The sequence below is a fragment of the Hyla sarda genome, chromosome 2 (assembly GCF_029499605.1).
Source record: "Hyla sarda isolate aHylSar1 chromosome 2, aHylSar1.hap1, whole genome shotgun sequence".
NCBI lineage: Eukaryota > Metazoa > Chordata > Amphibia > Anura > Hylidae > Hyla > Hyla sarda.
In genome coordinates this window covers 394,889,488-394,901,707 of record NC_079190.1, presented here as the reverse complement: position 1 = coordinate 394,901,707, position 12,220 = coordinate 394,889,488, and the positions used below count along the sequence as shown (strand labels likewise).

The 12,220-nt window shown below is 47.3% G+C and overlaps 1 protein-coding gene across 1 annotated transcript in view; it reads right to left on the bottom strand.

The window, feature by feature from the left end:
- The window catches only part of RPA1 (replication protein A1), a 73,935-nt gene that overhangs the window by 8,139 nt on the left and 53,576 nt on the right, over positions 1 to 12,220 (bottom strand). The window contains exon 16 of the mRNA XM_056560180.1: positions 5,811 to 5,897. Coding sequence (XP_056416155.1) covers positions 5,811 to 5,897 — 87 coding nt within the window. The remainder of the gene's footprint in view (positions 1 to 5,810; positions 5,898 to 12,220) is intronic.

Sequence of the window (12,220 nt, the reverse complement as noted above, 5' to 3'; positions counted from 1 at the left end):
TACTCCTTTCTTTCCACCCAGAGGTCGGCCCTGGAGGGCTCGAGGAGGTTCTCGAGGTTTCCCTAGAGGAAGATCCACAGGTAGGCCGAAGCGACATGCCGTTAATGAATATTCCTGTGGGGGCAGACTGAGATATTTTTCCCACGCTTGGTCCCTGATTACATCAGACCCGTGGGTTCTGCAGACGGTGAGGGGATATGTTATAGAATTCGTAACGCCCCCGCTGCAACCACGTCGACCAAGACGCATTGTTTTCTCAAACTCAGACAGAGCCTTAATTCGCACGGAGATCACAGATCTCTATGCCAAAAACGCTATTCGTCTGGTAACGATGGACGACCCGGGGTTCCTCAGCAACATTTTTCTCGTAAAAAAGAAGGATGGAGGAAACAGACCAGTTATAAACCTGAAAGGCTTAAACGAGTGCGTTTTGTATCGCCATTTCAAAATGGAGGGCATTCATCTCCTAAGGGACCTGTTGCTCCAGAACGATTGGTTGGCAAAGATAGATTTGAAGGACGCGTACCTTACGGTACCAGTCCATCCTTCTTCCTGACACTTTCTCCAATTTCTGTGGGAAGGTCAGAAATGGGCGTTTACCTGCCTTCCGTTCGGTCTGTCGTCGGCCCCTTGGTGCTTCACCAAGCTCATGAGACCGGTGGTGTCGGCGTTAAGAAGCCGGGGGGTCCGACTGATCATATCTAGACGATATATTGATTATGGCCAGGTCAATGCATCAGACCCTGTTACATGTAGAGTGGACAATCACTCTTCTTACAGAGCTGGGATTCCTGGTCAACGAAAAGAAGTCGGTGTTCAGACCAGCACAAATCATGGAGTTTCTGGGATTTCAAGTGGATACCCGATCGGCAACTTTGAGTTTGCCGAACAAGAAACTTGTGGTGCTGCGCAGGGAGATCAGATTGTTGCTCCGCAAACAATTGGTGTCTCTTCGGGCGGTGGCCCGCATTGTGGGCCTGTTGTCCTCTTCAGTTCAAGCGATTTTTCCGGCTCCCCTACATTACAGGGCGCTGCAGAGACTGAAGATCAGTCACTTGGCGGGTGGCCTGACGTACGCAGATCAGGTTCCACTGTCGCAGGAAGCTCGCGAGGAACTGTTATGGTGGCTCCGACACGTCCAGGACTGGAATGGAAGAACGATCTTCAATTCCAAACCGGACATTATCTTGGAATCGGACGCCAGCATGAGCGGATGGGGTGCCCGGTGCGGGTCCTCGACTACAGGGGGCAAATGGTCCCCAGCAGAATCTCAGTTGCACATCAACTGCTTGGAACTACTCGCGGGTTCATTTGCTCTCAAAAGCTTTGTGTCTCACAGGGCAGATTGTTGCGTATTGTTACGCATGGACAGCATCACAGCGGTGCAGTACGTCAACCGTTTAGGGGGCACGAAATCCCAGAGGTTGACGGACATTGCGAAGAAACTCTGGCTGTTTTGCCTGGGGAGGAATATAGTTCTTCAAGCAGAGTATCTGCCAGGAGTGTCCAACTCTGTGGCGGATTGGAACTCCAGGCATTTGGTGGATGGCAGTGATTGGACACTGCATCTCACAGTTTTTCGTGCCCTCCGGGAATTATGGGGTCCTTTGAGTCTGGATTTATTTGCGTCCCGACTCAACTACCGGATTCCCAGGTTCTTCAGTTGGAGGCCAGATCCGGAGGCGCTGGCGACGGATGCGTTCAGACAGGTTTGGCCTCAGGACACGCTGTATGCGTTTCCGCCGTTTGCCATGATACCCAGAGTATTATGGCATGCGGAAGCACAGAGGGCGACGTTGGTGTTGATCACTCCATGGTGGCCGACCCAATCGTGGTTTCCTCAGATATTGGGGATGACCATAGATTGTCCGAGGATTTGTCCCCTGTTCCCCGAATTGCTTCGCAATCCAACAGGGGAATTGCATCCACTGGTTTTGTCGGGTCAGTTGCCTTTAGTGGCCTGGCTGATTTCGGGTCGCCAGGAGTTGATAGGCGATTATCACGGTCAACTAGAGACCTCATGTGCGAGGCTTGGGCTCCGGGTACCAGATCGGCTTACCGATCGGCCTGGGGACTATGGGTTCATTGGTGCTCACAACGGCAAATGGATCCCGTTCAAGCCCCTGTGTACGGAGTTTTAAATTTTTTGTCGAAAGCGTTCGATGCTGGGAAGGCTTATAGAACCATTAATGTCTATAGGTCTGCGATATCAGCACAACACATCCCAATGGATGGTGTGCCGGTGGGGCAACACCCAATGGTTTGCCGTCTTCTGAAGGGAATTAGGTTTAAACGTCCTCCGACTCCACGTTATTTAGCCACGTGGGATGTGTCGATGGTGCTTCGAATGTTTTCCTCTTGGGAGGATAACGGTTCGTTGTCACTCAAGCTACTGTCATATAAAATGACTATGCTGTTGTGCCTGGTGTCTATTAAGCGTGTTTCTGATGTACGCGCTTTAGACGTATCCAGGAGGCAGTTTACCCCTCATGGGGTGAATTTTTCTATTACTAGGCGTACTAAGACGAATTTGCGCACTGTGTTCTATCCGCTGTTTCCTTCTCACCCCAAACTATGTGTAGTGCGGTGTTTGAAGGAATATGAGATTAGAACGGCGTCATTTCGTTCTCCGCGTTTCTCTCAGTTGTTGATTTCATTTTGTGCACCATATTTTCCGGTTTCTTCCCCGACTCTGGCGCGTTGGGTGAAACTGACGATGGCTATGGCAGGAGTGGATGTGTCTCTATTTCGGGCACATTCTACCAGGGGGGCCATGGCTACTAAAGTAGCTCAGGCAGGAGGTTCTTTGTCTGATATTTTGAAAGCGGCGGATTGGTCTTCGGAGGAGACTTTCCGCAATTATTATTTTAGACCTGAATCTCATATAGCTATGTCAGTACTATAATGTTTGCCATGTTTTATATTATTCCTTGCTTTGAACTTGCAATTGATACGAGCCTCCTGTCTGCCATAAAATTTAGGATTTTCCTAGTATATTGACGGAAAATATAGATTTTATAAAGACAGGAGGCGAGTATCATCCCACCCGATGTTTGGTGCCCTCCCTGTTATGGTGTGTGTTTTTTCTTTTCTAGGATACTGAGAGGATTGTCTGGCGGACCTGCGCGATGTGGGTCATCATCTTCAGTTTCTTCGGTTGAATGATCCGATGTTCTTTTGGAGATCGCGGTCAAGTTGGAACAAGTGATGTTGTAGTTGTGTCTTCACTGTTCGGAGACGACTTCGGTGCTCGGCTGCGTTAGAATGATGGTTACAGTCCGGGGTTTTTCGGCATCAAGAAAGAGGAGGAGGCGGAGGCAACACTGTCTTTTATGGAGCAAGCCCGGATGGGATTGGTGGAGATGTTGGAAGGGGTGCGGTCAGGTTGCTAGGTGACCTGCATCTTTTTTCTTCCATTTTACATTCATGTTACATTTGTTTTTTCTGCTATTGGGCATATTAAAGAAAGAATATGCAATTGATACTCGCCTCCTGTCTTTATAAAATCTATATTTTCCGTCAATATACTAGGAAAATCCTAAATTACACCTGTCCTCAGGCTGTGTGTGGTACTGCAGCTCAGTTGGAGCCAAGTGAATGGAGCCAAGTGTGATTTGTTACTATAGGAAAAATCTGACAGTTTTAATTTCATACAGATTGATAAATCTGGGCCAGTACGTTTCCTTTTTCACAACACAGCAGGCTCTGTGTATGGCATTTTTATGCCCTACATCCCATAGGCTGCCTTTACTGATCAAGGATTCTTGCTAATATAAGCTCTCAAGTAGGAGCCGATTATGTTCAAGAACTGGAGCACAAAGCCAAAGTGTAGTCATTGCTATGTAGAGATGCCAAGAGTGGAAGCTCATACAATGCCATCCTAATGGTTTTCTATCTAAAACTAAGAGTAGGTGGCACTTCTGATTAAAGCAATTAAAATAAATCTTGGAAGCTGCCGAGATAAAAACAACTGGGTAAAATTGACACACACATTTGTAACTTGCAGTATGCTGGAACATTACATTCAGCCCACACATGTACCAGAACGTGAAGCTGGAACAGTCTGCTAATGCTAGGTGGCCTTTCCTGGAATTCATTTGTATGAAAGGCTTAACCATTTTAATACACAGGAACACTACTTCAACTGATTCTTAAAATTTGATAGAAACCACTCATATGGCCAGGACCAAACTAAGCGGTAAAGGATTAAAGTCATAATGTAAGTGTGGCAATAGAACGGTGGAGGCTCCTGAAAGTTAGCAGCGAAATTCGGATTGCGCTGACTGACCCACAGCAGACAGGAGAAATGGTAGAAAAGATTTTACCAAGATGCAGCGTGTTTCACTGCGCATGCGCAGAAAAACACGTATCTTGGTAAAAAATCTTTTCTACCATTCCTGCAGTTACTGCTCTGGGTCTGTCAGTGCAATCCGAATCTTGCTGCTAACTTTCAGGAGCCTCCACCGTTCTACTGCCATATCATACAAGCTTGAGTGCTGCAGACGGGTCCCCATTTTGATTCATTCACCTTTATCATTGTTGTGTATGAACTACACAACCTACTGGGTAAGCGGCTACTAAACCATACCCCTTACCCCACCTCCAGTATTGTTTTATGCTATGGAGCGCTCCTCCTCTCTTAGATAATGTAAGTGTGACCTGAGTGCAGCCTGTACATAAACATGAAGCAGTGAATAGATCAGTCACATTTACATAAATTTGTAAATTTTGACTATGCTTACTTAGCCTCATAAGACAAGATAGAACATCCATCTCCAAATGCCAGCGATAGTTGTGCGTACCAATGCAGTTAAATGTCCTCTGCATTTAGCAAAATGTGCCGCATGCATTTTTAGGAACTTTTGCTTTACTTGAAAAGTGTCCTTCCTTTTAGTTGCTACTCAGGGAAGGGAAGTCCATCAGATAGACTTTCAGTGTTGGGGTACATTCACAGGAGCTTCTCTTGCTGCAGATTTTGAAGGCAATGGATAGAAATAGAGTTGCGCGAACTTATAGTAAACTTACTCGCAGCTCGGCTGTTGATAACTTCAGTCTGCGTAAATTAGTTCAGCTTTCCAAGGGCTATGGTTGCCTGGTAAAGTCCGGGATGACAGTCTTAGGTCTCCTAGATCTGTATCCACCTTGTCCAGGCAACTGGAGCCCTTGGAAAGCTGAACTAATTTATGCAGACTAAAGTAATCAACAGCCGAGCTGCGAGGTTCGCTATGAGCAAATTTATTCTAAGTTTACTCAACTCTAGATAGAAAATCAGCTGCAAAATATACACGTGTGAATGTACCTTTAGATATAGCAGCAAAGAGGGGGAGAGCTATGCACCAGTTCAAAGAGTTGATGGGGTTTCAAGGTGAGAAATCTTCAAGGACAGCTCTCACAGGCTGGAGAAAGGAGAGCAGTTTGTAGGGGAGAATACAATAGGCTGTGGACAAGTATAGTGAAAATAGATGTCATACAACAAAATGCAGAGGCTGTAGAAGACCAATGAGAATGTTTTTTGCACTATAAGTACGTTCACACGTTGAGAACCTGCTGCGAGTTTCACTACCATTGGCTTCAATGGTTTGCAGGCAACATGCTGCAGTCAAGGATTTACCACGGATCCATTGAAGTGAATGGTAAAAAACGCAGTGTGAACGTACCCTAATAAGTACAAAGCAAGAACAAAAATGCTTCTCAAAGACATCCATAGCCTTTAAGAATTGCCTAATAATTGAACTAATCTAGGCCAAGTCAAATTTCTGAATGTTAAACTGCTGGAAGGTACAATCATGTTGAAATAATCATCTACTTACGTTGTAAGTCTCCAACTTGACCCGAATTCTAAAGGTGTAAGATCGGAAGTTTGCATTCTGAAACACCTCCTCATAAGCTTGTTCATTCTGCAACAAGAACATTGCAGAGTTCAGAGGAAACATATTTGAGCTGTCAAGAGGCTCCTATCGTCCAGGAACTAATTGCACCTTTAAACTTGTCAAAATGGCTCAGCGGCAAATCGTGGGAGAAGTCATCCTCTCTCCTCCCAAAGGGAATTTATTCAACAAAGAACAAGCTCAGTCTAAGTGTGGACACCCACAGACTACTATTAAATGAAAAGCAGCAGAGAGCACTTTTACCCTTAGGAGAGAAACAATTGTGTGCATTTAGATACACACATCTCTGATATAGACAACAAACAATAAGTGCTACTGAACAGCATCATACAAGAAAATTGTAAATATATTGTTCTGCCCCACCCACAACATGACTGATACCCTGCACAAGCATCAGCTAGCAACTAACCTACAAAGTGCAAAACATGTTACTATCTTAAAGGGGTTGGCAAACAACATTTTATTAAAATTTATTTTTTAAACAAAGAGAAATTACTTCAGAGTCATCCGAGTGCCACTTAATCATGGCAACGCCTCACCAGTGATTGGCTAAGAATGCCATTGGCTTAGTGGCACTGACATCCCAGGTCCCAGCACCTGGAAGTGGAACATGGTGGAAACTGAAAGCAACGATACAGGAGGCTATAAAAAGGTACCATGGGAGGAATGTATAGTAAGCCTAGCAAGGTCTAAAAAATAAAAAATAAATAAACCCTCCATTACCCCTATACTTCACAGGGTGTAAATGTGAGCACTAGCTGCGCTTGCTTTATGAGGTAAAAGGACAATAGCTGAAACCTTACAGTTAATTACGGGCAGCTGTGAATCTGCCACTGTCATTAACCCTTTTGAAGCAGCAATGAATGCCAATGACAGCGTCTAAAGTTAGAGTAAAAGAAGCTGGTAACTCCGTGGAGCTCATTGGACCCCCGTAGGGTCACTATGGGGGTCCTCTGAGCTTAAGTGGCTGTCAAGGGTCCCCTTACCTGTCTTGACACTGCAGTGATGCAACCTGGGAAAGCCAAGCTGTATCAGTTGAGCACCTATTTTACTGTTCAATGCAATGCAATTGGCATAGCATTGAATAGTGAATGCAATCTAATGATTGTAAAATGGGAAAATTTGTGTAATTAAATTTTTTCATGCAACTAAAAAAACATTTGGTATCAATGTGTATGTAATTTTCAGAACTAATGTGTTTATGATACCGCACAGTAAAAGGAGATAAGTAAAAAAAAATATATATATATATTTTTTTTAAATTACCACAAAAAAGGGAGTGAAAAGTGGTTAAAAATCCTAATCAGAAAGTGAGCTCTCATACAGCCTTGTATACGGAAAAATAAAAGTTACTGTTCAGAAGGATGATTTTAAGCATAGATTATATATATAAAAAAAAAAAAAAAAAAGTTGAAATTTATAGTACAATAATAGAATATAAATTGGGCATCATTTTAACAGCAATGACCTACAGAATAAAGACTACATGTCTTTTTTTCCCAAAAAGGGCACTGCGTAAAAACAATCTCTTTCTCGAAGGATCCATTGGGGGACACAGACCGTGGGTGTATGCTGCTGTCTCTAGGAGGTATGACACTATGGCAACAAAGAAGTCGGCTCCTCCCAGCATTATATACCCGCCTCCAGGCCCTGAGCTAATCAGTTTAATACCAGATACCAGTTTAATGTCCCCCAATGGATCCTTCTAAAAAGATTTTACAGAGTGTTAAAAAAATCTCCTTTTCTCTATCGGCTCCATTGGGGGACAGAGACCGTAGGACGTACCAAAGCAGTCCCTTGGGTAGGCAGATAGTCAGGCAGACTGCTGTTCCACTGCCGCCTGCAGCAGTTTAAGGCCCAGACTAGCATCAGCCGATGCGAAGGTAGAACCTCGAGAAAGTGTGCAAAGACGACCAAGTAGCCGCCTTGCAATCTGCGAGGCCAAGGCTTGTTCTGGAGAGCCCAGGATGCCCCAACAGAAACAAGTAGAATGAGCCACAATCCTGAAGGGAGGAGTCTTCCCCCTACAGCGATAGGCTTCCGAAATGGCAGACTGGATCCACAGAGAAGTGGTGGCCTTGGAAGCAGGTTGTCCCTTACGACGACCTTCTGTAAGGACGAAAAAGGAATGGCACTGACGAAACGAAGGAGATAGAGAGGCAATACCTAACAGCCCGAACCACATCCAGTTTGTGGAGTAAATGCTCCCTAGAATGAGAAGAAACGGGACAAAAGGACGGAAAAACAATGTCCTCATTGAGATGAAAGGTCGAAGCAACCTTAGGCAAAAAGGAAGGATCTGGCAGTAAGACAACCTTGTCCTGGTGAAGCACCAGAAACGGAAAAAGTCAGGAGAGAGCTGCCAATTCAGACACACTGCGAATGGAGGTGATAAGAAAACGCCACTTTCCAAGAAAGGAGGCGCAGGGACACCTCCCCAAGGAGTTCAAAAGGTTCACCTTGGAGGACCCCCAGAACCAGATTCAAGTCCCAAGGGGGAAAAGGTGACCAATAAGGAGGGACAGCATGCGCCACTCCTTGAAGGAAGGTCCGGACATGAGAATTAGAAGCCAGAGGACGCTGGAAAAGAAAAGAAAGGGTCGAAACCTGACTCTTAACGGAACTAAGAGACAACCCCAGGTCCAATCCCGACTGCAAGAAAGAGAGAAGACGGGAAACCGAAAAGGTAACAGGACACAAGACCTGAGCTTTACACCAACTAAAATAAGACCGCCAGGTACGGTGGTAAATTTTTGCCGAGGAGGACTAACGAGCCCTGAGCATGGTGCGAATGACTTGGGAAGAGAAACCGCGGCTCTCAAAACCGCGGTCTCGACCGCCACACCGTCAAAGCAGAGACGGTAATAGGGGTGGCACAGGAGACCTGAGATAGGTCTGGGCGATAGGGAAGGCGCAACGTTATGACGTTCAGAAGCCTGACCATGACAACTTACCATGCCCGCTGGGCCCAGGCTGGGCCACTAGAATGGCGGAAACATCCCACTGAGCTTCCCTCAGGACCCCGAAAAGAGAAGAAAGGGAGGAAACATAAGGTAGGGCAAAGCCTGATCACCAAATAGACAAGGTAGGGCAAGGCTCGACCAAGAGAGAGGAACGCTTCGGTTGTGGTGGGACAAGCAGAGATCCACGCCTGGAGCGCCCCAGGGGTTGCAGACCGCAGCAAACACCCCTGGATATAGAAACCAGTGGCCTTGGACAACTGAGGACCGGCCTAGAAGATCACATCCCCGGGACGGCCAGGCTGAAGATAACTGAAATGGCCGGAAACCTGAGTTCCACCCAGGAGGGAAATTCCCAAGAAGCAAGCAAAGAAAGAATTGCCCTAGGCCCCACAATGTTGAAGGGGAAAAAGTTTCTCGGGGGGCCAAGACCCCAGACCAGGCGGTCCCTGAAAACACCTCCCCAGCCTGACAGACAGGCATGGACGGACAGGAGGGAACACCGCGAAAAAAATGAGGGGGAAAACGAAGCCGCCATAGAAGGAACCAACAAGACTGACGAGAGAGAACGATCTTGCGGCCGAGAGACAATGGAGACCTGTCACACCGGAAGAAAATCACCAGCTGAAGAGGTCGTTGATGAAACTGGGCAAGTGGCACGGCGGATCCACAGTTGGAGAGGAGGTCCACCGAGCAACGAGGTCCTTGGTGAAGGAATACAGTGCTTGAACCTGCTTCGTTTCCTGAAACTTCTTGTCAGGATGACTTAGGTGGATACCAGCAGGGCGTAAAATTCAGCGTGAGAGTAGAAAGTCTTGAGTGCCAGTCGGACACAAAGAAAGGAGACTTCTGGAGGCACGTCCGAAGTTCCTGGGTCCTTTAGATGGAAGGTGCCTCTTATGGCTGCAGCCACTGAGTAAACCACAGCAGGCACATCCGTGCGGTCCTCTGAGTCGGAGGCCGAATCAGAAGCCTCATCCACAAGTTCTTCAGGTGAATGGGAACGAGGTGAGGCAGTCCTGGAAGAGGTCGGGCACGATGAAAGGAAACTTCTGGAACACATCCGAAGTTTCTGGGTCCTTTAGCTGGAAGGTGTCTCTTATAGCCGCAAACCAATGAGTACACCACATTAGGCACATCCGTGCGGTCGGAGGCCGAATCAGAAACTTCTTCCACAAGTTCTCCAGGTGAATGGGAATGTGTGAGGCGACCCTGGAAGAGAGAGACAGACTGACCTGGTACGCGGGTCTGGAGAGCCAGATCGGTGACCCTGGGAGCATTCTCTAGAGCAGTGTTTCCCAACCCAGTCCTCAAGGCACACCAACAGTCCAGGATTTTAATTTTTCCCTGTTCTATTCCAATGGAGTGACTGAAAAAAACCCGGAATCTTGTTGTGCCTTGAGGACTGGGTTGGGAAACACTGCTCTAGAGGAGCGACGCTTGCTACAGGTCGGAGTAACGGGGGCGATGCCTGCGAGGGGAGCACGCGTGCCTGCCAGAAGACTCGGGGGAAGAGTCAAATGACACACCCCTATGATGCTGTGAGAGCGTCAGAATAGGGGGGAGAGAGGGACCCTCTGGAGGGCCTCTCCAAGGCAGTCACCACATAACGGGAGACCTGAGCCAAGTCGGATATAGACTGGGAGAGGGAGGGAACCCAGGCTGGAGGGGCGGCCGAACCCACCGGGTCGGGAAGAACAACCGGGGTAGAGTAGCAGGGGGGTCTGGGGGAGCAGTGGTGCAGGCAGAACAAGTGGTTCAGCAGAACCAGAGTTTAGAGTTACAGTATTAACGGAGTAAAGGAGTGGCTAACACTCCAGTTAACTGTTTAGAGGGAGGCCATTCTGGGCCTCTCTCACCAAGACTGTGTTCCATTTCACTGTGTTGCTGATACAGTCCGCTTATCTTACTGTTTCACATGCCTTGAGATCCCCATAGACCACAATAGGCCTATTTAAAAAATTAAACCACAACACTAACACTCTGTCCCACCCCGGGACTCGAACCCGTGGTGGTCTTCAGGCTGTCAAAGAGGAGAAATGCCGGCCAATAGCAAGTGAGAGGCGTGTTAGGATCAGGGGGCACCGTTGATTGGCCCCTGCCACCAAATCGCGCGCACAGCGCCGATTGGTGTACAGTTCGCACCCACAGAAGCTTCGGAGGCCCTGGGTGGGCGGAGCTAAAGTGCACCGGGCCGCCGACGCATTAACAAGAAGTCTGTAATGGCGCCCGCTCCTTGCCTCAAGGGCACATGCAAATGCATGTGAGCTCACGGGGAACTGAGCGGATTAGACGCGGCCGGCAGCAGCCGCTGCCGAAAGTGAAAGTAAACCGGCGCTCAGAGCGCCCGCATAGAGAACGCCGCGGCTGTCAGTCGCTTCAATGTAAAAAACACACACACAGACGTTCCACACACACACACATACATATATATGAATAAAGTGTAGAGAGTTGTGCCCCATCCAAACTGCCACTGCTCACCCCAGTAATAAAGGACCCCCTTTCCAGGCCAGCCCCATTAGACCCATGAGAAAGGTTGGCCAAAAACTGAGGGTCTCCAGCTGTTGTAAATCTGCACCTAAGGAGAAAGGGAAATATACTCACCTCAGTCAGAAGAACTTACCTCATGAAGTCTTCCTATGAAGTCTTCAGCCAGCTTTTCTCACCTGCATCATGCCGGGCTACCATGTGCGAGCGAAGCGGGCAAGGAGATAGGGTGACACGGACCCATGAAGTACAATCCCAGGCGCTGACCGTTGGCGAGAGGGGGTCAACAGTGCATATACGCAATGTCTGTGCCCCATTACTCGCAATGGGGAAACAGTGAGCTGCAGTTCCTTAGTTCCTGAAAACATGAAAGTAAATGGAATACATTCCCTAACTAGGAAAATAATAAAACATAAGACCTGGTCTGGAGAAATCCAGACCATGTCCACCTCCTTCAGACACTAAGCTTAAACTGAGTAGCTCAGGGCCTGGAGGCAGGTATATCCTGCTGGGAGGAGCCGACTTCTTTGTTGCCATAGTGTCATACCTCCTAGAGACTGCAGCATACACCCATGGTCTGTGTCCCCCCAATGGAGCCGATAGAGAAATAAGTGTTCTGACTTTAAAAATGCCAGAAAGAAAAGCACTAGAATGAGAATTGGCATAATTTGAGTAATGACAGACCCTGCCCACTTTGTTTCCTAAATCTAGAAAAATCACCAAAAAACATATTGACATTACCACATGTAGAATATCGATTACACTAGACTGGACTAAGCAGCAGTAACTTTTACACTAGGCTGTGGATTGACCATAGCATTTACAGAATACATGCACTCTAAACTAAGGCTAGCTCTGCAGCTGTCACTAGAGGTAGTGTTGGTG